This window comes from Hylaeus volcanicus, chromosome 3, assembly GCF_026283585.1.
Source record: "Hylaeus volcanicus isolate JK05 chromosome 3, UHH_iyHylVolc1.0_haploid, whole genome shotgun sequence".
Taxonomy (NCBI): domain Eukaryota; kingdom Metazoa; phylum Arthropoda; class Insecta; order Hymenoptera; family Colletidae; genus Hylaeus; species Hylaeus volcanicus.
The window spans coordinates 21787069-21814568 of record NC_071978.1 but is presented as its reverse complement, the minus strand read 5'-3'; the positions used below and the strand labels follow the sequence as shown (position 1 = coordinate 21814568).

The following is a 27500-nucleotide window of genomic DNA, read 5'->3' as shown; positions in this document are numbered from 1 at the left end:
CAGTCTCGCTCGACGCGCTCGGAACAAGACGCTTAAAGTAATCTTATTATCATAACAACGACAGAACTTTCAGTACGCGCGTGTTTTTTTCTCTGCTCGACGATACACCGCAACGAAAAATGTGATTGTTCGCCGCGAGTCCCGCTGTGAAGTACGATTTTTCATCCCAGCTATGTACCGGGTCCCGGAGGGAATAATTATTTTTAATTAAAAGCAACCTCCCCTTCCCCATCGTTCTTTGCCGACAGTACGGCTAGGCTAAATTTCCTTTCGAGTTCCCGTCATTGTCCATTGAGCGACCGGTCTCGCGAATCGCTGGCGCGAACAGATTCTTTTTGTCTCGTCGCTACCGGCGTCGCCGAAGTGTTCTTCAAGCTTTCATTCGGTAAAAACGAAATTCGCGGAAAGTTTCACGGAAATAATTATCCGTCAAGGTTGAAGTGTCTCGCGAAGGGTCGCTGCCAGATCGGGAAACACGCCAAGAGTTCCGAACTCCCTCCCCGACCCTCGATGCCGTTGCGTTTTTGACGTGTTCCGTTGAACATTTCTTGTGAAAAGGCGACTCTCGACGGCTGAAAGGAGAGACTCGAAATGGAAATTGTTCCGGTAACTGTAACTCTTCGCGTTCAATTATATCGGAGCCTTTGCAACGGCGAAATTCGAAGCGGATTCGAAATGATAACGGAACTGAAAATAATAAGGAAGCCACAAGTAATTTCGATGCTGTAAAAATTTGAATTAAAACTGATACGTTTCCAGTTTCGGTTTGGTCTAGATTACATTTACATTGTGCAATGCTATTATTCCAGATATGTACAAAACAATGCATGGGAAATATTTCCCAGAATAATTTAATGATATTCATATTTCGCGTAGGTGCATGTATTCTGGCATGTTTAACGTGTACTTTTTTTTTTTTTTTTTAAAATATGTACGTTGCGAATGCGTAAAGTCTGCTTATCGAGGGCGCAATAATGCTCGAGAGAGCTGAATTCTGGTCATAGGTACGGGTTTTTCTATAAAATTGTGAGTAACAGGAACATTTTTATTCTATTTAGTATTCTTGCAAATTATTTTAGATGCAATACAAACACATTCAGTTATCTTTGACGGTTCTTATGATGCTAAGATTCAAACGAATTTCTATATCCACTACTGCACGTACTAACTTCTTCCAAAGAGTAGCATCCCTTCATCAGAAGGGAGATTGCCAAATAAATCCATAGTAATATTATAAATACGAAAGTAACTCTGCCCGTTACCTTTTCACGCCTAAACCACAGAACAGATTTCGATAAAATTAAGCAAAAAGATAGATTGCATCCTGAGGAAGGACATAGGCTACATTTTATTTCGATAAAAATACGGTTTCAGTTCAAAATTTCAATATTTATAAACAAAGCATCAGAAATATCGATTGAAACATCCGTGTTACGGAAAACAAAAGACACTCGCTGACTGATTCATGTGGTTGAATTGTTAATCGAACGCAAACGACATAAAATAAACAGTATCCCACGCGGTATAAAAATTGCAACTAACAATCGATGAGTGTCAAGGTTACCTCAAGCACAACCCCTAATGTCATCTGCGACGCTATAAACATTCCCAGCGTCCTGATCGCGGTCTGAAAGGGTTCCCCGCGCGGTTGTCCCCCCGAAAAATGTCGAGCCGCCGAAAAAAGCACGGTGGGTTTGGCGCACGCGAGGCCACTCCACCCCTGGCAGGTGGCTGTCGGGTTAGGACGGGTCAGAGGGCAGGGGACGGATGGGGACGAGTCGTAGCTTCCTCTCTTCTCGTAGGTTTCATGGTTTGTAAATATTACCTGCCACGATACGTCTGCCGAGTTTATGCTTGGCTTGGTTGCCGCGTAACCGAGAGCCGTGTGATACGGGGTGGGTAGTGAGGCTGGAAACGGGCGGAAGGAGAGAAAGAGAGGGTGGGGAAGCAGAGGCGAACTCACCGAGTTTTTACCCCATTCTGGAGTCTGAGTGCCTCGCTCCGCTGACTCTCGAAACGGGTTGCAGAGCCGGGCCCTACACACCATCACATTTTCCTTTACCCGTGCCTGCAACCAACCCTCTTCTCTCTCTCTCTCTCTCTCTCTCTCTCTCTCTCTCTCACCCTGGCGGGATTTCTCGTTCTGCATCCTTGCCTTTCCACCCTCTTTCAGGCCTGCTCTCTCGCCAACCTTTCAGCCGAGACCATCAACTTACGCGGAACGCTAGTTCATGGCCGGATCGGGACAACCTCGAGATTTTGGATAAGATACCGCGACCCTTTTAAGGGTTACGACCCCCTCTACATCCTCGTCGAGATCTGACGCTGTGTCGGTTCCGAGGATTTCTTTCGCGTCCATTAATACGGGGTCATGCGGGTGGTGAGATATAGGTACGATCTTTTCGCCGAAATTATAGTTCGTGATCGGGGCTGGTCCCTCGTCCGTGGACCATTCGTTCCTGGATCGGGTTTAAATCGAATCGTGGAATCGACCGGGATTATCGAGGGTACCCTTTGAAAGAAATTCGTGAGAAGATGGGGGATTTTTGGAATTTATTTGGAGAAAAAGCGAATGACTCGAGGGTGAATATTGAAGTATTGAAGATTTTTCGAAATGATGGCTTTTTATTCGGGTGACATGGACGATAATCCGCTATTGAAAATTTTCCTTCTTCTGGTTCAAATTATAATTGAAAATAAAAACAAGCTCAATAGCGAACAGAGAAACAGCACACCACAACCTCACGTTATAAATAAAGCATGCAGGAGAAATTCTATCAATAAACTACCGATTATAAAAGAATACAAGACTCAAGAAAATTCAACGACTATACAACGTTATCCAAAGATCCCCTATACTTCTCAAGGGACCCTGCTAATCGCATCCGTTCTCGGTGCGCGAGGAACATCCGCGGTTGTGTTAGGTTATTATCGCGGCCGCAGAGCTCGCGGGGCGCGCACTTTTTCCTTGTAAACACTCCGCGGATACATTACACCTATTTTGTTTCCTCTCCGCCTTCAATTTTCATTATGACCTTTTCAGACCGCAGACCTCCGCTCACCGACGAGCGGACGGACGCCAGGTTCGCCTCGCTATCGAGATTTTTTTAATTAAGGCTTCGGCCTCGTCTCATTTGGAGCCCGTCCGTTTTTATTCCGGCTTTCATGGGAGAACTCGTAAAAGTTGATTCCACCTGGAGACGGTATCAACATCTTGTAGTTATAGTCGCGCGAAACTCGAGCGGATTTAATCCTGGGAGGGTAGGTATCGCTGAGCGTCTTCCATCTCGCCTTACACCCTCGCTGCGGCACTTAACAATTTTTTTTTCGCCTTTTCCTGTGTCCTTACCGACCGTTCGAGCACGGAGACAATTAAATCGCGAGCAACGGTTTGGGGAACGAATTCGAGTAGAATCGATCCGCCGCAAAGGTATTGCGCAGACTTGACGATTTATAAAAATCGCGTATCTTCAACGAGAGCTTGCACTCTGAAAAATAGCACACGGGGAGGCTGCACCCGAAACATTTGTCGTGGCAAGAAAAATAAGGGCGACGAATGAGTCCCGGTGTGGAACTTCGAGCTCTCGAAACTTGTAAAAAAAGAAAATCCCTTTAAGAAGAACGCTATGTGTCCTGGACAAGGTGGAAATTTGTTTCAATACCTGACCCTTCGACTCCACTTGTATACTTATTATATACTTATTACTCTATTTACTAGGAAACTCGTATGTACGTCTGAGGTCAACATTCTTACCTGTCCTCCTGGTATATCTGTAACCGGTGAACGGACCGTATCGATTCGGCTAAATAATTCAGTCCTCGTCGCCAAAACCGTGCCACTGCGAATCTACGAAATCCGCCATTCAGGTGCCTTCGTTTTACGCGAGTGAAAAATACGAAAGTTTTATTCTCTGAAAAAACCACTGACAATTCTGCGACGCATCTAATATTGATCCTACGTTAAACCTTATTCGGAGGAATCGCTCGAACATTTGTTCCTTTCGATATTTATTTACACCACAGGAAAGGCTAACTTTTCTGTCCGCTATTTTTACGCTTCATCTACGATTCATTCCGCGAATCCCAACCGGAATAGACAAAAGGTGTTCTCGGCTTAAAACGCCGTGAAAAGAAAAATATGTTTCAGGAAATTCTGTCCCGTTTAATGGAAGACGAATCGAGCCGAGCTTCGATCATTTTCACAGCGAAACAGCGAAATTGAGCGCAGTTTTAGAGGGTTTAATTGATACGCGATGAACTCGTGTGTCGCGGCGCGCAGTGGCCTCGTGAAACCCGGTAACGAAGCCGTGTTTAACGTTATTACATTTACCCAAGCTGGGTTATTAACGCCGCATATCACGTGGCTTCGAATAATATTGGAACAAAGCACGGGGCAATTCATTCCGTCGGAACAGTCATAAATCCGTCTCTAAAACGAAGCCAATTGAAATTTCACAACAAAAGGGGGATACTTCACAAATTGATAGAAACTCGCGAGGGGCTAACAAGAGGGAAAATTATCCGTCTCGGAGATATTCAGTTGCGCAGTTTGTAATCCGATCTTTATGGGATTACGCATATTATACGTAATGCGGCGCACAATGCTGGTCCGATATCTGTTGTCATTGAGCTCATTATTAGGGCTCGTTAATGATAATAGCCAACGATACGTGGCATTCACGATATCAAATTAAGAGGAATGGAATTTACAGGCTACGTGTAATCATGTGAAGCATTCTTGCGGTGGGATATAATTCTTGTTAGGCGGATACTTTTGGAGTAATTTAAATTTTAAAAGAACGATAGCTTCCTTGATAACTATTGTGTACATATATTTCAAACTAAATCTCGACTCTGCATAAATCAATTTAATAATCTGATTCAATTCAAAACGACATTCTTCTATTTTTTACTTCTGATGCATGAATTTTAATCCATCGAACGAGCAAAGAAACCAAGTTAGTCAGTTCATACAAGTTGAAGTAAGATTTCCCTAGTTAAAGTCCCTTATCTATTTTAAAACAAAACGTTACTAATTCTCTTACCATCAAAGAATACCACCTATGAATATATATAATATATAGCTATGAATAAGATTTCGCCTCCAATGTAATAAAAAAAAAGTCAATTTTCGTTGATATCCATAAAAACGGTCCAAAACCTCCGCAGCGAATATTTCCTAAAGCTTTATCTTTCCCGTCGTCGATTTCCAACAACCATAAAGTACTCGCTGGCGACTATACAAGCATCCCGGGCATATTTCAGCCGACTTCTGTCGTGCAACGACATTCGTTCCTCGAAACTCGACACCGAGAACCGCGGGAACAAATTTCCTCCTTCGTCATCAGCACGCCAACTGCGAACTGAGTTTCCTTTTTTCTGGCCCGGTGAACCCGACCCTGGCCAGCACGTTAGCTAGAGCCAAGCATTCTAGCGAGCCGTCGTTTCTGTGTTGCAGTGGTGAACCAGCGCTACGATCCGGAAGTGCAGTGTCCCGGTGGTTTCCTGGGCAACAACGTGCTTATGCGTTGCATCGTGCCCAGCTTCGTTCGCGACCACGTCGCCATTACGTCTTGGCTTCAGGAGCCGTCCTTCAACATTTACCCGTCTACAATGGGAGGTGAGTACCTCGGTCTAACTGGGTGCCAGATGCACGGAGTGCCCTAGAAATCAGCCCTGTACATTAGTCATTGGAGTAGTTCAAAATATCAGCTTTCAAATGCGAGTTCTAGATATTGTTGAGAGCTGTTCAAATTTGTATCGGAGCTGAAAGAGTTGTGTTCAGTCTGATGTGGGAATTTTTTTTAATAAAATTCGAGTTGGAAGTATCAGATGAAAATGATATCTTACATTTTTCCTATTATACGATATTTCATCGTTCAGTAGTGACTGTTATTCCCATTGCAGTCTTCGAAAAAATACGGACAAATGGAACCTCCATCTGAAGCTTCGGTCGCGAATTGTATGGAGTTTAATCTGATTTGAAGTTACTAATTCAACAGTGGACTAGAAAGAATTTCATCGATTTTTAATTTTCAATAGCTTTCCAATATTCGAAATAAAGGACTAATATTTCCATTGAGGAAGTTGGTAGTATTTTCCCAGAAATCATTTTACCTGAATGTTTTCGTTAGTACAGAAAAATTGTTTCAGACGGAAGTCCATAAATGAGAGAAATTGAACACTTTTCTTGCTCCCTTTGAAAGTAATTCAACAACGTGTAATTTAAAGAGGAACTTTTCGGATTCCTCGTATAACGCTTAATGACGCCTGCCGCGACGCCGCTCATAAATAAGAATGAGCAATCCTTGCCGCGCTCGCGTTTAGAGGAACCGTTTCCGTCGCTGCTCCTTGAAATTTATTTACCTGGTTCGCGCGGAGGAAAACGCGACCTGCGACCTGCCAGAGAAGATTTTCATTGAGAACGCCCGCCGCGGTGAATGCCGCAGTCGGTTTCAAGGATCGCCCGGCGATATCACGGCTTCGTGGAAATAATCGAGTGGATCCGAACGAGGTCGAGATACTTACGTCTTGCACAGATTACGGGTGTCTCTCGGTTTCCGCAGCCTCTATTTTCCACGAGTAGAAATCACCCGTTTAGACCCAGCCACTTCGCGATAGAATACACAGGCCATTATGGGAATATTTTTACCCCGCTGATTTCCGACGGAAAGTTCAATTATTTCGTTGAATGGTGGGAAAATTAACAGGGATTCAAAGGAAGAATTATTCCGAGGAAATAATATTTTTCGATGTAAAGGGGGACTTCATCGAAGGGGACTTTAGAATTAAACGATTGAGAGGTAATGTTGTTTAAGAAAATTTAAGAAGTAAAATTATAAGGATCCTATTGGAAAATTTTGTATATTGAATAGAACAGTAGTGGTGCATGCTATTAATATGCTTCATGTATGCGATGGGTAAGATCTCATTTCATTTGTTTCTTATTAGAGATGATCGAAGGGAGCTTTACTTAACTTCTTTATGTAAAATGAAACTCCCTTAGAGAGTTAGCCACTATATTGATCAAATTTTAAAAATACAAGAAACATTCCAGAAATTACGATTTTCTCAATAACCCGCTGTGTCGAGTCACGAACAACATCTGCATTCAGATCCCATAATAATCAACCTCTTCTCGAGAGTTCATCCTCGCTAACTTTGAGAAATTCCTGCAAGGAATCGATATGAAAATGCTCGCCATCGGAGGTATCGTTAGGTCGAATGCATCGTTATAGTTAGCCGTTAAGCGCACACTCCAGACTCGTCTGTCACTGCGCGATAGGCAAAGTTTTCGCCGCGAGTTTGGCGATACCGTTAACGAGGCAAACTTCATTAATTATAGGAGGGTTCGATTAAGTTACGCATCGTGGGACCTGGTTCCCACGAATTTTATAATCTCCACGGATTTGTTCGTACATACATTCGTCGAAGGTCGACGTAGCCATTATTTACCATTCAACGAGGCCTCGAACGGGCTCGAGTAACGCGAAAGATTGGCTGGATCGAAGCTGGCCGTGCGTTTGAATATTTATTATCGCAATTCGAATTGGAATTCGTAGAATGTACTGCGAGAGGGAAAGAATCAGGCTCAATCCCAAATTCGAATATGGATCCATTGCAGAACGGCTGCTCGACCAATTAAGCTATCCAAATTATCGACGAATCCTCTCTCTCCCGCTAGGAATGTAATACTCGAAGTGGGTCAAATGACACGGTAATTCACGCGTCACTTTGTCAAAATTATGGTCCACCTGCATCATGGTAGCTTCGCTTTTCGATATTTTTAAACTATATATTGGTGGGTCCATTTTTAGGACCAACATAAACTCGATAACAAAAATAGTAGGAAAGTAATAAATAATACGAAAGGTTCTCTGAAATCTAAATCCCAATGATTCGGCACGCTCATTAAAGAAACATTTTAACCATTCGTATGTACTTGTGAAGTATAGAAGAAGACTATAAATAAAAATTGTTAAATTTCCCAATAATATGCTTGGAAAGGCATGTAATGATCGTTCTCGTAAAAGTTCTCTGAAATTTGCAATACATATGCAAACGAAATACAAACCACCGCAGTGGTAGATTTAACATTCGAAACTTGCACGGATATACTAGGAAGTCTGCCAACCATCCACACAGTCGATTAATTTCTTTCCCCCCGAGACTGATATTTGAAATTCCATCCAGCTAGGAAACCAAGACACGGAAATCTCCATTCGTTTCCTGGTACGATTGATATTCGACGTTTGATTTCAGACGGCAAGTATCACATGCTCTCCACTGGCGAACTGATGATACTGAACATAACGCGGGAGGACGCAGGACACAGTTATCGTTGCAGGACGCACCATCGTCTGACCCAGGATACGGTCGTCAGTAGCAACGTCGGGAGACTTCAATTGACTGGTGAGTGTATTTAAATCCGTCTGGACTTGTTCCCGCGAATAAGATAACACCATTTCGGTTCAATTCGCGATGCTCGAGGTTAATTATGAATTCATAATGTAACCGAAGTGCGCTCATTCCGCCTTCCAAGGTAATTAATAGAGAAACTGCGTCTACGGAGTTTCTGACGTTCTGCTCGTTTGCCATTTGGAGTTCTGCCAAGGGAACAGTAATAACGTTGCTGTTGTTCAGTTATTATATTTTCTTTGTGCAGGGTATTTGCACTTTCATCATGGAATATGAGAAGTCATGCTGTTACCTGTTCTTCGCGATTGTTTAATTATCTTGTAAATGATCTTCTTTTGAAAGACTGGTTAGTGTAAACAATCTTTTCTTGTAATGTAAGGTAATAGAAATAACAATCTTCGTTTGTTCTGCTTTGGATTAATTCCAAGTAATATAGAAATTTCTTAATGTTTTCGTTTAAAATACATTTTTATATTTATTTTCATTACCGAAGAGACCAACGACCAGAAATATCTGTTACAAACAGCATCATTCGATACATACAAACGAACATCGTTCTAATAATTCGTACATATAGTTCAAAGACGTCTCGAGTAATCCAAACGAGCACTAATACTCGCCCCGATCGCTCAAGCATTAAACCCCCTAAAGAAATATTGAACTTCCCTCGGGGAGTTCTTTACTTCTTTCCCATTCTTCGGTTTAACGCCCGTGCAATCAGCTTCTACGCCAATCAGGCTTCGGATCTCCTTTATATTCTGCATTTATTATAACGCCTTGAAAAAGGATAAACCTTGTCGACCCGTCGACCGAGGGCTGGAGTAGACTCTAAGCGTTGCCTTTAACCCAGTTAATAAAGTTTTAATACAGGCTCGAGAAGGATCTCGCTATAAAGCGTTGGGTGGTAATAAGAATATCGAAGAAACGAAAATCCGCGGGCGGTCGTACTCGCAACGGAAACATTTCCGTTTCCTCTTCTCTCATCGCTCTCTGCTTCGCCCTCCGACGGAAAGTTATTACACCCAGATACGATATTTACAAATTTCTCGCGAGGACCGTTGAATATTTATGAGCTACTTTCCGATAAGAGCGTCAGATGGTGCGGTCGCTGATTCGAGTCTCCCAGCATCGAACGAGGGCCTCCATCGAGGCGTCGTTCGCTTTCTGATGCCCCCTCACCGCACTCCCCCGAATGCGTGATTCCATAATTGGACAACTGCTAGACGCTCCTGGCATTTCCTCGGTACCTAGAATTTCGCTGTGGCTTCTGGCAGAGACGGATCTATCGTGGATCTAACTAAACCCTAGCGTCGAGACTCCAAGTACTCATTTGCCGATCTTTTAATTCACCTACTGCTCCGAAGTCGAGGATGCGCATACTTTCTATTCTTAAAGAATTGTCTGGGTGGTGTAAAAAAATGACCTCTTGAGTTTTTCCTAATTTTATAGCACAGTTACTTCGAATATTGGTACAAAATACAGGGTACTGTTGATTTCCCGGATTGTAATATCAAATAAACGAGGGTTGCTTGAATTATTAATTACGTAATACTACAAAAGGTTTACAGAAGAGTTCACGTACAGAATGAAGAGACCTCTCGCTCTACGAAGTGGTTTAAATCGGGCCCCGGCATCCAACCACGGAGAATCGAGAAATCGAGTCGTTCCGACCATTCCCAAGCCACCCCTCGTGTCCACCCTTCCACCCATTGGTTCTTATTTTTCCCTCTGCTGTTTCCCGGGTCGAAGACGCTGTACCCGCGGTTATTAAATTTTTTCAATAACAAACGGCCAGCGGGAACGAAAAAATATAGGAAACGAGCACTCCGACCGCCGCAGGATATTCGCCCGGGCTATAAAAACGTGCAATTCCGCCCGCTCGGTGGCTCGTCGCATGCCCTCTGGATACGTTCGATTTCAATTAAATGTTTGCTCTGGCCGCGGTCGAATCGGGGAACGGTCTGTCAATTATTATCGTGTTTCCGTTGGAAAAATCGACGCCGCGAGTCGCCCACGGCGAAGAAAGATACGTTGATGTTTTGAAAACACGCGTATTGTTATTTCCCCTCCGGATGCGTATCGGTTGTTATACGCGCTAACCGTTTGCGGAAAATTGACAGACATTTATGACTCGATATCATACGTGGAAATTTTTCTCGTTTGTCCACGGATACAGTTTTCTTCGATTTTTAAACGGCGGAGACGCGAACGTACCTTGTTAAGTATCGTGTCGCTCTGGGTTAAATGGATCGGTTACGGAGAACGATGGTCGGTATTTTTATCGAATTGAGATGTGATATAGTCCATGAAGAGTTAGGGGGGTTTCCGTCATCATTTTTGTGGTTTCGAGATAGATTGGAAAATGCAAGGCCTTGAAACTTGCAGTATTCATTTATGAGAAATTCGATCGGTCTTTGACCTTCAGATACCTAGGATATTTATGAAATTTCAATTTAACGTAGTTCATCTAGAATCAGGAGGGGTTTAAGTCGTTATTTAGTTGGTTCTGTATTTGTTTGCAAGCCACGAAGCATGGAGCAATATTTTTCCAGTATAGTATGTATGAGCATGGTGCAATAGGTGGACCTTTTAATTCGCAAATCCTGCTTCTGAAGTAACAGGCGGAATTTTAATTTTAAATTCCACTTCTTGAACTGTGCAGGGATTTTTATAATCTAAATTGCATTCCTGAGGTTGCGGATTGAAGTTGGTTTAAGTAGCCCGGCGCAACGAACGGGGGTTGGTACTCAAGTTAACTTGTTAACTGGCCAAGTGGAGTTAACTCATCCTTATTCATTTTTAATTTCATGTAGTGGCGTTTCGTGCTCATCGTGATTTTGATATAAGAAATAATTGGTGTCTTAATTAGTTTAATGCAGTTTTCACAATTCAAATGCTACACCATTGTTAATATTCATGTTTCCGTACGAAGAAATACTTAAGCATATAGTACTCAATCTTTTCAGAAATTATAAGTAATTACTTTAGTGAAAATCCTCACCCCCACGCCCTTTTAGTATCGCAAGTCTTAAATCCCAAAAGACTCCTCCTAATTACTCCCACCGCGTCACTATCACACGAGTGGACCACGTGTCCCATTCAAAACATTTACCAGCACCCCTTCTTGTATCCCGACATCGTCAAGTAAATTTCGAACGCACTTTCAACGCGCTTTTTATTACCAGAGAAGACCACGAGATCACCGCGAGTAGTTATTTCCTCGTGTGAAATAATTTCGTTCCGATGGATCGTTAAAACATCACGTGCGTCGGTTTGCTTGTCGATAATGGCTGGTGCCTTCGATGTTTCGACGCGTATCGAAACGTTTAGGGGCTTCCACCCTCGTTTTTCGTCGACGAAAAGTGCACGCGTCATGTCGACCGATGGCAAACATCGCGGTGGATATTACGGGGTACGTGGAAATCCGCGATAAACTCACTTTTCTCGGTGTGCAACGGTCGCGCGTTATTCGATATTACGCGTTGCTTGCCGAGAATGACTGTCGATCGATCGATACCGCGAAGGTGGTGGTGGAGCATACGTGAATAGAGAAAAAGAGTGGTTCCCGTCGGTGAGGGAGGTTCAGCCCGGTTCATTAACGAACGCGGTGCAATTAAAGGCCTCATTTGAACCGTTCGGGTGCCACTTATTGCCGATAACGTGACGTTTTTTCGGTGAATTATGCTCGTTGAATAACGAGGCTGGCCTTTTAATAGGCACTAGCGCGCGTTCTACGCGGTTATTCGCGTTAAACGGTGTCCTATATCCGGGAACGCGACGGTGATTCATGGCGATTACTCAAAACGAAGTAACGCGTTTTATAATCTGTATTATCCGTGCATGAGCTGCGCGCTTGGTGATTTGAAGTTACTTGGAAATTTTAATCCCCTTGCGTGGCAAATATTATTCGACACTCGTTTATGTTTGTAGAAACAAGCCACTTTAATATCACAAACAACAATTGAATTTTAGTAAATAAAGATTGGAATATATTGACGCTATATTATTTTCCATTATTCTTTGTTATTCGAGAAAGCATCTTTAATTAAACGTTACGACAACATGTAAGTATGTTACATGATTAAAATACAAGCCTAACAAAGTCTGTAATGCTTCTCTTTTATCTAAAAAAAAGTAAAAACACTAAGGTGGCTACTTCCAAGAAAATCTGGCTAACGTTGTTCTCCAGAATTTTTCGCTTATAATTTTACTATTTTAGTACACACAGAATATACGATTACCCCGGGGGTTGAATCTGTAAGCTTACATAGTAGCAGTTTTAATTTTGCTCACCCCGCCGCTTCCACGCCTTTAATTATGTTTACGAGTGCCTTTGTAATGCTTGTAAAAATTAATCGAGTTACAGACACTGGAAAGGTGTTCGTAAATTTAATTAAGAGTACACGTAAAGGTGGTGGAAGCCGCGAGTTCCACTTTGTAATCCTCAAATTAAGGTACGTTTTACAGTGGTGGTTTTTCATAACGGGTAAACGTAAAGCAGAGTAAAATTCTTGGCTAGACAAAGATTTCGAGCAAGAAATGAAATCAATGCTGCGATTGAAATTACAAATAAAAGGAGCCAGTGGAAAGTTTCTCAATACCTTGAAATTATCCAAGTTTCCTTTACACGCGTGAGGGTGCAACGCGTTGAACAGTTTGTATCTTTGCAAGCTCTTAACGTGATGAAATTGCTTACTTTCTTCGCGAAGAGAAGCAAGTCAAAAACGAAAAACAACGAAAGTTTTCTCTTTCATCTCGAAACAGAACAGCAAGACAAACTAATTACGGTAGAGTTTCCGTTGACTTAATACCGTGCATTTCATGTTAAAGAAGAGTAATACGAATTCCGGAAATTAATTAATACAACAGGAAAATAATTTTCTTGAATTTTTCTGAAGTCGTGCTCGTTTTAACACGCTTAATTGGATGTAATTGCATTCTCCACCAGCTTCATACCCTTTGAGACATTTTTTTTTAATTTCATGGAGGCTTTTACTACTTATTAGGATTTATCATTCCTCCCTCTTTCAGAAACCATTGTCAACGGCACTTCGCTACAATTTATTTTGTATTTAATAGTCTCAAGCGTAATACAAAATAAATTTTAGATAAATATTTCCGAGTAGATCATAAAAAGAGATCACAATTTATTTAATGGGTGTCATCGCAAGTATATTCTCTATTTTTATAACACACCCTTCCGCTAATAGACGATTTCGAGTAGCAAAAGGAGAAATGAAAAGTTTTGCACAGGCTTCGACGTAAATCGGCGATTTCCTCGTCGACGTTTCCCCATCTGTCGCCTCTGAAAATCGAACCGCGAAGGGTTAATGAGCCTACGGATGATCGGAGGCCCGATCAAAGGAAAAATTCCCTTAGCTCGGTAATTTGCCAGACTCGCGACGAGACCTGCGATCGAGAGGCCGTCTGAAAAGGTTTCCCTGTCGTTTTGGTCGGCTGGGATCACTCGTTACCGACGCCAGGCACGCCGCGTAACGTCTGCTTTGGGGTTGCTCGCACGATACAGCCTGGAACGGGGGGGTTGGAGGGCGAAGAAAGGGATAACATACACACGGGAAGACGTAGAAGACGCGGAAGAAGAAGAAGAAGGCGCGGAAAGGGGAGAAATCTCCACTCGAGCTCGGCTAACTAATGATGCTTCTCTTCACATGCCGCACCTACCCTTCAGATTCGCGCTCGAGCATCAGACGTCCCTGCTCGATGCGTAGGAAGACGAAAAAAAAAGAAATGGGGAAAAAAAGGAAAACAAAAATCTAAAGACATTTCGCGCGTTCTTTGCTACCACTTTTCCTCCGTACAGCGTTAATCCTCGACGTAGGAAGCGTCATAATTTATCGCTCGTTTCCTATCCGCGCCAATATTTTCCTGCTTGGCTCGTTCGCTTTTTTTTTCCTCACCCTCCTCTTGGATCGCTCGGTATATCGGGCTGTCATCCAGTCGATAAGTCCGCGCAGTCTGCCAGGGAATAATTAATACGAAAAAGTTTGCCGGGTCGAACAGGAGAGTTGGAAAATAATGATTACGTTCAATTAAAGCATAATGCTTTTGTTGATGTTACTATAAATTAGTCGAGTATTTAATAATAGACGTAGACCGGATCGGAAATACATTCCGTTTAATTCAGACACAGATTTAGTATAGAGCCTTCATGTTTGGAAATATAGCACAGTCTATTTAATATAAATTTTACTGAAAAATTTTCAATCTATATTCTAAATTGTTATACATGAAAACAAAGTAAATTTGCATATTTCTTTTATTTCCCATTTATTTTATATAGTTCCATTCAACTTTTTCAATTTCACACACTTAAAAATTTTAATAAAAATAAATACGCGTGTCAAAAATTTATTGCTTTTTACGCTCGCGAGTCTTCCCGTCGAAATAATTAACACGTCGTTGGGTTAATCGTAAACGACGCGAGCAGTGCGGCTTACTCGTAATCATGGCAGGGGTAAACGAAAGTGCGTTCGAAAATTAGGTTCGTGATGGCACATAGGCTCTTCCCTAACTGCGGATACAACACGCTCGGGATCCGAGACGATGCTCCGCGGTTGCATTTTTAATCGTCGTTCCGTTACACGCTGGAATTATTATTTAAGTTTAATCAGCGTTATTACAACGGACCGGCGATTATCAGCTTGGGGCACAGGAACCGTAATGGAGGGGGCGGTAAAATACCGACTGGTATTTGAATATATTAACAAACATGTATTCATGAAAACGAATTAGAAATGGGCCAACGAAATAGGTGCAATTTTGATGTTTTCTCTACCTTCCTCGTGCTAGCTATCTTACTCGGTATAATTTTTGGACTCATACGGCGTGATTAATTATTTTCTGTGAGCAGGTTAACGTAAAGTTTTAACTACCGTCTCCTTCATGAACGATATTCCAAAGAACGTGTACAAATGATAGAAGTAACGCGATTTTAAATCTAATCTCGATCAGTCTAACCCAAATTAAGGCCAGAGCCTCGTATCACGGCAGTTCAAATTTGAACTGATTACGATTTACCCAAGTGTTAATTCACAGTCAGCCCCAATGATACTAACCCAAATTAGATTCGAAATAATCCTCACTGGGTTCTGATCTAACTCAATTTAATCCAGACCTGGTCCGTGCTGAATTTCTATCGAATTCGTACCTAGCTCAACTACGTTCGCGTCAAACTCGAAACGTTTACATTTGTCACTTAACCCTCAACGTCGCAATGATCGTCCTGCAACTTCTAGCCTTTGAATAACAGCCGGTCCTTCCAAACTCAATAATAACTATTTCAGTGGAACATTAGATTTAAATATAACGGGCTCTAAGAACTATTGCCATTGAAGTTAATAAACCTTTCGACCAATATTCTTCTGTTCCATATAATTATACTTTCAGTATTAAAGAATCCTAGAAAAATAGTATCCGAACTTCGATAGATATCTGCTCCTCTATCCAGGTCCTCCTTTTCATTCAATACGACCATCAGTAGCATTCGATGAACGTCTGGGTCAGAGAAGACCCGAGGGTCCGTTTAAAATTCTTTCTCCCTCTAGCACGCACTGCAGACCATCGCGCGCGCAACTACTCGTGCAACATAACAACGTTGTGCGAACGTTTGGACGCGTGGAACGGGCAGAAATGTTTACAGTTCGTGCATCAGCTCCTGCAGAGATTCTCGCGTACGCGGAATACGGATTCGCAGGGTAATCGTTTATCGCGGAACCGGGGTAATATTTACCTTCCGTGCCCCGAAACGGAAGACAGTTATGCGGATCTCTCCCCAAAATTTCGATTACAGGAATTGTTTAGAATTCCTATGTAGGCAATCGCGCGCGCAGTTGTTATCTAAATACAGATTACCTCTAACGGGATTGCAAATTATTATTAGCTCGCGCGGAGCACGTGATTCCGTATACGGTGTTTCGCGTGCAAACACACGACCATAATTGTTAGCTTTACCCGCAACAACCGACGCATTTGTTTACAATAACTGGTTCCTCGTTCGACTGGTAACATCCCCGAGCGATTCAATCCCCGTTAAATCCCCCGCGACCCCTGTCAGACGCCGTGTGTTTTTTCAAATGATTCCAGATGCAACAGCGCACGACGCTTCGCTGAAAATTAGAAGATAAATTCCTTTATCGTACAGGTAGATCGTTCCTTTATGGTTAACGTTTTCGTTAGTTAGAAACGCGATAAATTAGTTCTTGCTAACAGTCGTTTGGGCGATTGTGTAGCGCAGTGGAAAGTAACCAATAGCAGTGAAATCAAGCAGCGACCTATGATAGTGTAGCTATTCGTCCATGGTGTAATCGGTGCAACATTAACCCGTAACCATTGAATTGAAAACCTTTGTTCTTGGTGTACGACGTGTAATATCTCTAAACATTTTCATTTATATCTTTAGCCTTCTTCAATTTAACATGGATATTTAAATCAGACAAATTAGTTCCAGGAAATACTACGAAGGTAGTATATTTACGTAGCGATAATTTCCGTAAGAGCACCACGCGAGTCCATCTTACCAGACAAACATTTTTCACTTCAGATGGAAGCGTGGGATCCGTTAATTCCGAAACTTCGCCGTTAATTTCTCCGACGCTTCATCTTCTTCCCCTTTCTCAATTTTCCACCCTTCCCTGTTCCCTCCACCGTCAAAATTTCCTCGTCTGACGTTTCCATAAACACAAGTAGCAAATCCATTTATCAAAACCAGAATTACAGCGGTTGTTTTATATTTGTCAGGAGTGTTTCGAGTCTCATAAGAAGCTCGACGCTGTCTCAATCTTGATTACATAATTTCTGAGAAACCTCGATATCTTTTCCATTACCGTAAATGCAGGGAGACTCGCTGACCCACTGATTAATAGTCAAAATTTTCTTTTAAAAATTACAAATCCATTTCCAGACTTTTAATTATATTCTATCCCCCTCCTCACATTTAATTCCTCGCGAATTCTACCTAACAAAGGAACTCGACGTCAAACAGGAATTCAAGGAATCTCGAGCCCCCAAAGGATGGCTGTACTACATAGTTCTTGGTAGCTTGCAAAAGATCGAGTCCACTTCTGGTTTCAATTCTTCCAGCCACTTTGGTTCCGGCGTGGGTCGTAACGATGCCACCGTAGAGACGGGATAGAAATTTATGCTAAGCACACTTACACACTTATTGAGTTAATAACGAAGTTCGGGACAGTGCAGGGACGTTTGCATATTCTGGGGTTCGACCACCGCCGCCCCCTACTTCCCTCCAACGGAGCTTCGCGTTTGGAATACATCAAATTAACCGAAGGCTCGATGTACAGCGGTTTCCGCGAGTAATGAGGAAACTTTTCAAAATTATCCGCTCGCTGCGAGCCTGACGCGAACATTTTAGAATCGCCGCGAACTTTGGATTCATTGTAGAACCTGTGTGTGTGTGTGTGTCAAGCGCAGATCACGCGCTCGCGAGTGGTTTTTCTGGTAATCGTGGTTGCGAAATAATTCCATCGGTGCCTTGTCCATTTTGGATTACACTGTCTGGGAGCCTGGGTCTGGAACGATCTGGCGCATTGAATTCTTCATAATTTGAATTACGGGGTATGGAGCTCGTATAGCTCAATATATACGTAATTTTTAATTTAAAACGTTAAATAATTCATAAGAAACTAATAAAAATCGATTTTAGTCACTACATTAAGTACATAAATAACTTTTATGTAATGCCAATACATATGTATTTCGCAAGTGTCCGAATTTGAGCGGTAGCTCAAAGCCAAATATCGAATTTTTAATTTTTGTTGACGCAGTACTAATGAAAATATGCTAGAAATCCTAAAAATACACTGTCTCCTGTATCAATAATATATCTAACTTTACTGTCCAACTGCGTTTTCCATATCCCAGTAGATTCATCCAGACATAGCCAGACACGTTCAAGAACACAGGACATCAGAGAGACCCAGTCGCGTGCAGAACCCAGGGCCTCACGTGCACGACGCTCGCAAGGGTTCATTACACGTGAACGCGCGAAACCAGTTAGTCAAACCTCGGCGTAAACGTCAGATCCACACCATCTTGAACCACTTCCGGCTTCAATGCATCTCGTCGCGGAATCTGGTTGCACCGTGTTACGCTCGACTCGCGAATCTGTTCTCGACAGCCACGTCGTTTCTTTCCTTGAGCTCCAACAGGGTTTCTTAGACGATTAAGAATGCCTTCAGCCAGTTTTATTTACTGCTTCGCGTTTGTTTTAGCTGCGAGGAAACCAGGGATTTACACGGAAACTTCAGGAGCTGTTATTTTGTAAAAGATGAGGGTCTACAAGAATTGGCATAGTTACGTCATTTTCCAATTTTTCTTCGTAATTGAAAATTATTTTCGTGCTTCGATACATGCAAGAGTCGACACAGGCAATTTTTAACGAATCAAGGAATCCAATTTCTATACAAAAATTAATATAGAAGGTCATTTTCCGATCCATCCGGGCACGTGTCCTTCCTTGGAAGGTGAAAGGTCGCGATTCGACTATCATCTTCCCGGGTCGCGGGGTTCGGGTGACAACACGGCGTGCTTTCGGTAATCCAACGCAGAGTATTAAATTCCCTCGTTGAACGCGTGTGCTCCAACAGCCCCCTCCTCATCTCGCGATGAATCGATGCGTCGCGAAACTCGAACCACGAGGGTGGATCGAATTCGGCAGGATTGCATCGCAAAAACGAATCATGGTGTTGCTGATAACTGGAGTTAACAAAAAATTAATCGTTACCGCACCGTGACCTGCGCTTTGCGTTTAGAAATTGTGTACATTCGTCAGGAATTGAATCGAATTAGAATGATTTAATTATCGAGAGGCCTAAGACTCGGGAATGTTGGTGGTGATATGGTGGCAACAGTTTGAAATGCTCTTAACGATTTGGAAGATTTTCGAGCCTGGAGAGATATGAATTCCAGTAGTAATAGGGAATATTGGTCAGACATATTAGTGCACCGTCTCTGAATCGCAAAGTTTCAAATGGATTTGCAAAAGAAATTTTCTGGAGAATAAAGTCTCGTACAGGAACAACTCTTCCCACGTTTCAACCTTATTTTTGGATGCAGAATCATACCGTGTCTGGGACTATTATTCTAACCTAAATTAGAACGAAGACCTCAGTAGCAACGAAGATACACATGTAGGTATTTATTCTGCAGTGTTATTGAAAGCAGCAGGGACATTTTCAGTCACTATCACCTCAATTGTCAAAGTGGCCTCGAGGATTAGAGCAAGGGTCAAAGGAGACCCTGACACCAACCAAATTACACACCGTGGATATTTATTCTGCACCTTTCAAAGCAACGTAGACACGTCGAGCGACTATCTCAGCTCAACCCCTCAAAGTAACTCGAACTATTGAACCGAAAATTGGGTCAAAGAAGCCTGTGGTCATCGTTCAGGGTTAAAGGAGGTCCACGTCGAGATCAGGCGGTTCGAAATTCCAGTGCAAAAAACCCAGCACGGTTATCTGTTCCTTTATGGCGCGGTCTTCGCGAGTCGAGGCCGCTATCTGCGACCATAATTCCCCATTAAACCTCGAGGCTGATGCGTGCACCGCTGGATTCTGTTCCGTTCTTCCGTCTTCTTTCGCTTCTTCTCCACTTCTCGCCATAGTCGAGCCTTCGTGCTTCTTCTTCAGCGAGAGGGTATTTATGACGCGCCCGTGGAAAACATTCGCCGTATATCACGGAACAAACTTACATGAACTCGTGCTGGGGGAGGAGCAGGAGGGCTGCAAAGTAACCTTTGTACGTGTATCTGTTTCGCCGTGAAAGAACCCCGTACGATCACTCGCAGGATGTATTACCTCCAGCGGTTTCCTTCTTGCGTTCTTTGTTAAATCTGCAGCGGCATTGTCGCTATCAATTTTCCGAACAATGTAATCCAATACCGTTTTCCGGTGTTTCTGTTATTTTCTGGAATGGCTCGCGCTACTTGAACGACCGTGGGAGGGATGATCGTCGCGGCGCGTGCGCCTCGAAGTGGATTTCATTCCGTGTAATTTACAACGGACGGTTTTTAATCCGTATTTTTATCGTGGACCGTTTTTCAGCCCTGTTACTTCGAGGAATTCCTTTGATTATATAAATATTTGGAAGAGACCCAGCTACCTTAATTGCTACAGTTTTCATTTACTCAAAGCGATTTATATATTTTAAATATTTCTGTAAATTCAACGTGGATTTAATTTACATGACGCCGAAGATGTTGACGAGGTACAAGTTTCATCGAGATTGGAATGTATTCCGCGTTCATGTAGGAATACGTAAATCAAAGGACTTCGGTGAATAAAAGCACGTACCTGGTGTTCCAGATTTTGTAAATTCTATTCATTCGAAACAAAAAGATGACGCTATTTCGTATTCAACGCGAGCATAATCGTGGTCAGGGACGGAACGAAACAAAAATATCGAAGCCAGAACTAGAAATGAAAAAAATTGTTCTACTGACTCTCCTGGTACATACAATTTTCTTTCCTCGTCCACTATAGAGTATCCAAATCACAAACTTCCTTGACTTTAGAACCATACTTAAAATTTCCATATAAAATACGAAGAAGAAAAAGATAATTTTTTTTTCTTTAACGCCTAAGCTGTAGACTGGAGCAGAACACTCGACCCCATCCCCGGTTTCGTCGGCTCGTAGAATATATTTCGCGTACGTCGCTAGGAAAAAACTTGGAGGAACTCATCTCGATGGAGGGAGCCTCTTTCCAGGCAAGATATTAAAGGGGAGCCCTCCCTCGAGCCGTTGTCCAAAATTTCCGCGGAAGTTTCTCCTCCCGCCAAGAAATCCACACTACGGCGCAGAGGGGGTGGGTCGGAAGATTTCTTCATTATTTCGCGCGTCGAGGAACCCTGGACTCTTTTGTGGGGGGGACGCTCCGAGCGTATTGTCGTTAGAGGATTTATGCGATCCTTTCGTTTTTCTGTTTACAGAGACACGGAGCTCCATGCCGCCGATGATGAACGAGAAGGTGGTTTATATGTCGGTGCGCCTGAAAGACACCATTGTGATACCCTGCGTCGCGTACGGCAACCCCACCCCCACCAACAGGTAAGAATCACGACAATTTTTCGCGATACAATAATCATCGGACGTTCGCCACGAAGTTGTACTATCAGTGGTAACTCAGAGTGTAGCGATTCCTATGTTTCACTTTAGATATTTTGGTAGTTATCTAGTCACAATTTTTGAGTCTTGCAGGCCTGTATACATAGAGGCGATATTATAGATTCTTTTTTAAATATATGGTAGGTTGTTTCATCGTGGATGTAATGAGATCGAAAGCGGTGAATTTTGACAGAATTAATTCCAGATTGGTTTCATACAGTTCGCGGATGTGTTATAAATCCATAAACTCTGTATGCATTCATAAATATTTGAGAAATTCATAAACTTGCAATAAATACATGAATATTCTATAAACACATGAATTTTCAAGTGAATTTACATGCGCATACCTCATTAAATGTACGTGAATATTACAACTCAATACGATTTTATAAAGAACGAATTGAAAAGGATCTTAAAAAAGAAATTCACGTCCTAACTTACGATAATAAAAGATGCCTCCCAAAGCCACCGTGTTTAATTTGCATCGTTTCAACCACGTTGACTGCAAGCTCCCAACAACGACGAATAGCAAATACCATAACAGGAGAATTTTTCTTTCCCCATTATAAGCATATAATACGTCCAGAAAGTTCCTGGCAAATTTTCTGTTAAACCTACACGCGCCTTTCTTCGGGAGGAGCGCAGGACTCGGGGCTACTTGAAACGCATTATTCCGTATTCCATAAAGCAACAAACGAACGAAAGAGTTCTCCATAAACCTGTCGCTCCGTAATTGCCGACTTTGGCAGGAGCGGTCCTCGAGCACGGTTCGCTTACTTACCAAAACAGTTTTCCAATACAACTGGGGCCGATGTATTTGCGAAGTTTAATTGGCTCGGGGCGCGGGCTGGTCTCGCTCGTGAAAAATATTTTGATCCTCCCCAAAGCATCGGGGGAAAACTTCTGGTGGACTTGTCGACAACAACGGGGCTCGCGAGCTCTTTCGTTTTATGTTTCGTTCATTTCATAATAAACGCGGCGTAGATCCTGTTAACAGCCTGTAGCCGGTGTAACGAGCACCATTTAGTAATGTGTGGGTTTAAAAAGCAGTCGATGGTGTTGCCTTCATCACCTGAAAATGGAAACACACCCTTCATCGAGAGGGAGCTCCACAAAAAATATATTTAAATTTTATAGAAGATATCGAGTAATATTCTTCATTCCCATGTTTTGTGCTAAATTATTATCGGATTGCGGATGCTTATGCATTAATGACAAGTGGAAATATGCGAAAATGACGAGACATCTTTCATTTACATCTCGATTCTTTGTCTGAATCTGAATCTGTGTCTAATTATTATGAATTCTATACTTTAGAAGACTCAGTTCTCGAGTCCAAACGTGACTTAATGCTTCTGTAGTGGGCCCTATCTTTCTCTGTTTATTTACATATACCATCAAGCTTTCAACACGTGAATTTTTTATTAAAAACAACTCTAGTTTACTTAAGTCGGCCTGTAATAATCCAGGGACAACTCGAACTAATCGATATATAATGGAGGGTACCAGTAATATTGTATCGTGCTGACAATATGATTTTCGGTTCCGTTCCCGTTTCCATTCTCCTCGCGCTCTCATTCATCCCTGAGGCCGGTGTAAATGTTCCGGTATGCAATTAAACGGTAAGCAGCCATTCACTGTACGCTGGTGGCCGAGCCAGGCCCGCGTAATCCGCTGTTAAAGTAGAAGGCAACGCTTGTAAATTAAAGGCTGCTCTTCGGATTAATAAGACATCCAGTTGCGTCCCGGAATTATCGTCGAATCTCCGACCTCGGCCAGCTTCCGCCGGGGCTGTTAAATCGTTGATGATAATCCACGTCGACAACCCCACCACGGAGTGGAACGAATGACCGTTAATCGGCGAAAATCTCAAGTTACCTCCAGTTCTTTGTTTAAGTATGAATCCGCGTTTTAAAATCTGGAGCAAAGCTGTGGAAACGAGGTCGGTTCGACGATCTTTTCAGGAATTTATTTCAGGTTCATTTGACAATATATATCGTCAATTTTAGAAACAGAATTAATAATTAAAAATCGATATATTAGCGAACCCAAATATATCTATGGAATGCGCTGCAATGTGGAACGTCCTGTTATGACTTTATAAAAAGATGAAGGGTTTTCCATGAAGAGCACGACGTTGAGGAATTTTCATTTTGTGGCTCAAAGTCGTCCGAATTGCAACGCGAATCATAAACGATAACAAGAATTTGACCGAAGAAAACAAGATACAAGATAGAAAACAAGATCTTCGCGCAAAGCATTCTTGGAAGTTGGATAATGCGAGCGAACAGCCTGCGTTTCTCTGTTTCTCTTGTATTAATGCTAATTTCAAACATAGTTCCGGGCTCTGGTATTTCGCGTGGGCGAGGTATTTTCAGCGCTGAAACGACGGAACACGCGGAGTTCATCGATGCGTACTGGTACATTATACAAGAAAGGGGGGAGAATATGGGAGAAGGAAGAAAAAGGTGACTCCCGTTTTTGACAAGCGGAATTCCCTAGCACTGATCGTCCCCTTCTACAAGTCGACAGGCTACAAGCGACGAATTTCCTGATACTGGAATGATACTTCAAGTTCCGATGAAAATTCTTCATTCATAATGTCGATGTTAACCTCCTATGAAACATTTCCGGTTACTCGAAAACAATATACGAGAAGACCCTTCATAAACACTAATAAAGAGAAATAATTTAACTTCTTCCAAAACAACAGCTTCACTAAGCTTTCAATAAACTTCTTTTTGGTTTTTATTTTTCTCATAGCTTCTCTCTTCTTTCATCTAACAACATGCTCTGCCTGTTCCTTAACTCGAAGAATTTTTTTAGTTACTTGCAAAGACATTTGACAGCGCTTTAAATAACATAAATGTGAAATAATCATCTTAATAAGCTCAGAAATAGGGAAACATAATGTGTAACTGATACTGAAAATAATGCGCGCTAAATTATATTGAAAGAGGCGTTTCGATGGCATATTAGAATTTTAATGCGCTTATTACACGATAACAAAAGGAACGAATCCGAGCGATTCGTCGTTCCAGAGATCGTATACTTGTAACGGGACGATAACAAGGTTATTAAACGATGAACAAGGCTACTTTACGTTTCTGTCTCCGGGCGACTTCGAAACGGGAAACGAAAGAGGCTCCTGCCGGGTTCGCTCGAGTCCCCTACAACAAGATTATCATATCGGATCACTGGGATAAAAACTAGTTTGTTTTCGCGTTTGACGAAACGGAAGGATGATCGTAGATCACAAGCCATCGAACTTTGTGCCCATCCGATACACCGCGCTTCTTTTGCCAATTTTTTCGAGTTCGCGAATCTCGTTATACGATTCATGAGGCGGGACTCGTACAAATGAATGGGATAAATTATGATTCCACGTTGTCTCGTGATATTTTTCCACAGTCCATTCCAAATTTTATGTTGCTGGTATTCAAATATAATCATTAGACTCTAAAAGTTTACGCATTTGCAAAATCAATACGATTGTTCACGAATAAAAAATGTACAGACTTCGCGCACGCGCAAGAGTTGGAGAGATTGAAAATCTAACTAAACAAGCTGATCGCGAACCGCCACCTGCTGTACCATACTTAATGATTTTTCGCGACAGGACATTTTTTTTCTCAGAAAACCCCTTCATTGTTTTGTGACGCACTAAGACATAATTGTAACGGAACGTTTTTTGTTACTACAGTGAAATCTCATACGCACAAAGTTGTATACGATAAATGCACAGAAACCATTCCTACTACGGACCACTAATACCAGCTACGACTCCTTGATGTTCTCCCTGTTAATCTAAATATAATTTCACTTTACGCTTTACACTTTTGCACATTACACTTTGCACTTTTGCAGTTTACGAAGATAGAAGGAATCAAAGTTCCTTCGATCTCCCTCTACATAGAGTATACATACGTAGATGCATACTCTACGTAGAGCAACGAGCTTAATACTAAGTACGAAACCGTGGAAATCAAAGAAAGCAAAGTGAATAACTAAAAATTAATTTCTGACAATAGTTACATTAACTATTAAGAATATTTGTCCAAGCAATGACCGAGAATATGACTTTGCTGTAATATTACAATTGCCTACTTTTTGGCACTCCAAATTACCTAGAACGTCCAGATCAAGACCTTCAAACTGATTCGATGCCTTCCCTCAGTATAACCCTCTGAAATTTTGAAAATATCTGACAGCGACGATGGGTAACAATGGCTCGAAGACCAGCGCCATGTGGCCACCGAAAATCCCAGCTTACGACCAATGGGCGATAAAGTAATTAGCTGGGCAGCTGCTCGTCGTGGCCCTTGACTGTTAATTCGGGCCGCAACGAGCTTACGTCGGATCCCAATTCGTCTCGCCGTTAAAACCGCCCTACGACGTTAACGACCAACGCTGGGCCGCATTTTCGTGGCAGTTATCGGCCCGTCGGGTGGGTATCAAAATTTTAACGACGCTCGACGCGCGCTGCGGATAATTCGATACGCATGCGCTCCGCTTTATTAACAATTCCCTGTCGTCGATGTTTGACAGGTGTAATTAATTTCGTTCGTTCGAACTGGGATATACACGCCAGGCATCGATCGGTATCGCGTCGACGGCCGTAAAAGGAAAAACAGCGAGGAAGGATCCTCGAGAAACGCCTCGTGTATTGAAAAAAAGTTGCCTCGCAAATTCGCGATAAGAAATCATCCTTGATGATACTTGCGTTCCTTCGGGGAGCTTTCTCGACGAGTCCTTCGACGACTGGGGGAACCGAACACCCGTTTAGCACACTTCAAAGCGGTACTGCTGCCGTTAATGCAGACTAAGACCATCTGTGGATCGATTCTCCATTTTTATAGACTTTGATACTATTTGGCAGACAAGGGGAAGATGTTAAAGAATATTATGTTATTAAATTCGTACGAACACCTTCTCAGTTCTTCGAAAAAAGAAATATATACATGTCGAATTGAGTAACCTCCTTTTCGAAGTCGGTTAAAAATCACGTGTGTTATCAAGAATTTTCGCAATAGATAAAATGTCTGAATTCACATCCAATGAATATATCTAGAAAAATAACATTCCCAGTAAATCCTCTACGCATACCAGTTAGTCCCATAAGTATTCGTAACCCCTATATCTATTGAAGAAATTCATCTAATTTAAATGATAGGCTTCCTGTTTCCAAATCAATTTTCCATTATAAATATCTATATGAATAAACTTTCAATATGTACAACTTTCAACTACAAATTTATTACGAAACACGAAGCAATTCATTTTGAATTAGACAAATTTTTTCAACAAATATAGAGGGTACGAATACTTATGGAACTGACTGTATGTAAAAAAGGGTCGATTCGTATTAAAAGTTCCGATGCTTCCATTCATTCGAGCATTACACGCAGACGATCGCGAACCGATAATTCTTTGGATCGCTGGGAGAACAGTCCAAAAGATCACGGGGGTGGACGGGGACCAGGTTAGCCCTAATAGACACGCGGTTCGCGTTTGTGCATCCGCGATGACGGCGGGGGTGGAACGAAGGCAGCGTAGACGCGAGGAGTGTATGGGTAGCGCAAACAAACCGACCGCTGATTACAGAGACTGCTTCTGACAGCCCATCAAATATTCCGCATTTACGTGTACGTCGACGTCACTGAGTATATTCCGTGCCTGCGTTCGTCGTCTCTCTCTGCTCAACTTGGCGGTTCCGCGGCTGTCTCTGTCGTTCAGTCTCTCTCCTCTGCCTCTTCCGTGGCTTGACTGAGTTGACGGAGCAAAGTGAGGGAGAGACAGACGCATCCACGCGACGAAGAAAGACCGCGAAACCGGAGGATAAGCCAGAGAGGGAGATAAGGACGAGAGGACAGGAAAGGGTGAGGGTCTGAGGGTTTGCCAGCGTTGCAGAGCTTCCATCTCTGGGTTCCCTTTCCCA

At 42.4% G+C, this 27500-nt stretch overlaps 1 protein-coding gene across 7 annotated transcripts in view; it reads left to right on the top strand.

Moving 5' to 3' along the window:
* The window catches only part of LOC128873224 (cell adhesion molecule Dscam2-like), a 209999-nt gene that overhangs the window by 90138 nt on the left and 92361 nt on the right, over positions 1-27500 (top strand). For all 7 annotated transcript variants that reach the window (XM_054116629.1, XM_054116627.1, XM_054116625.1 and 4 more), the window contains exons 3-5: positions 5459-5620; positions 8263-8412; positions 21385-21502. In XM_054116629.1, the coding sequence (XP_053972604.1) occupies positions 5459-5620; positions 8263-8412; positions 21385-21502 (430 nt within the window). The remainder of the gene's footprint in view (positions 1-5458; positions 5621-8262; positions 8413-21384; positions 21503-27500) is intronic.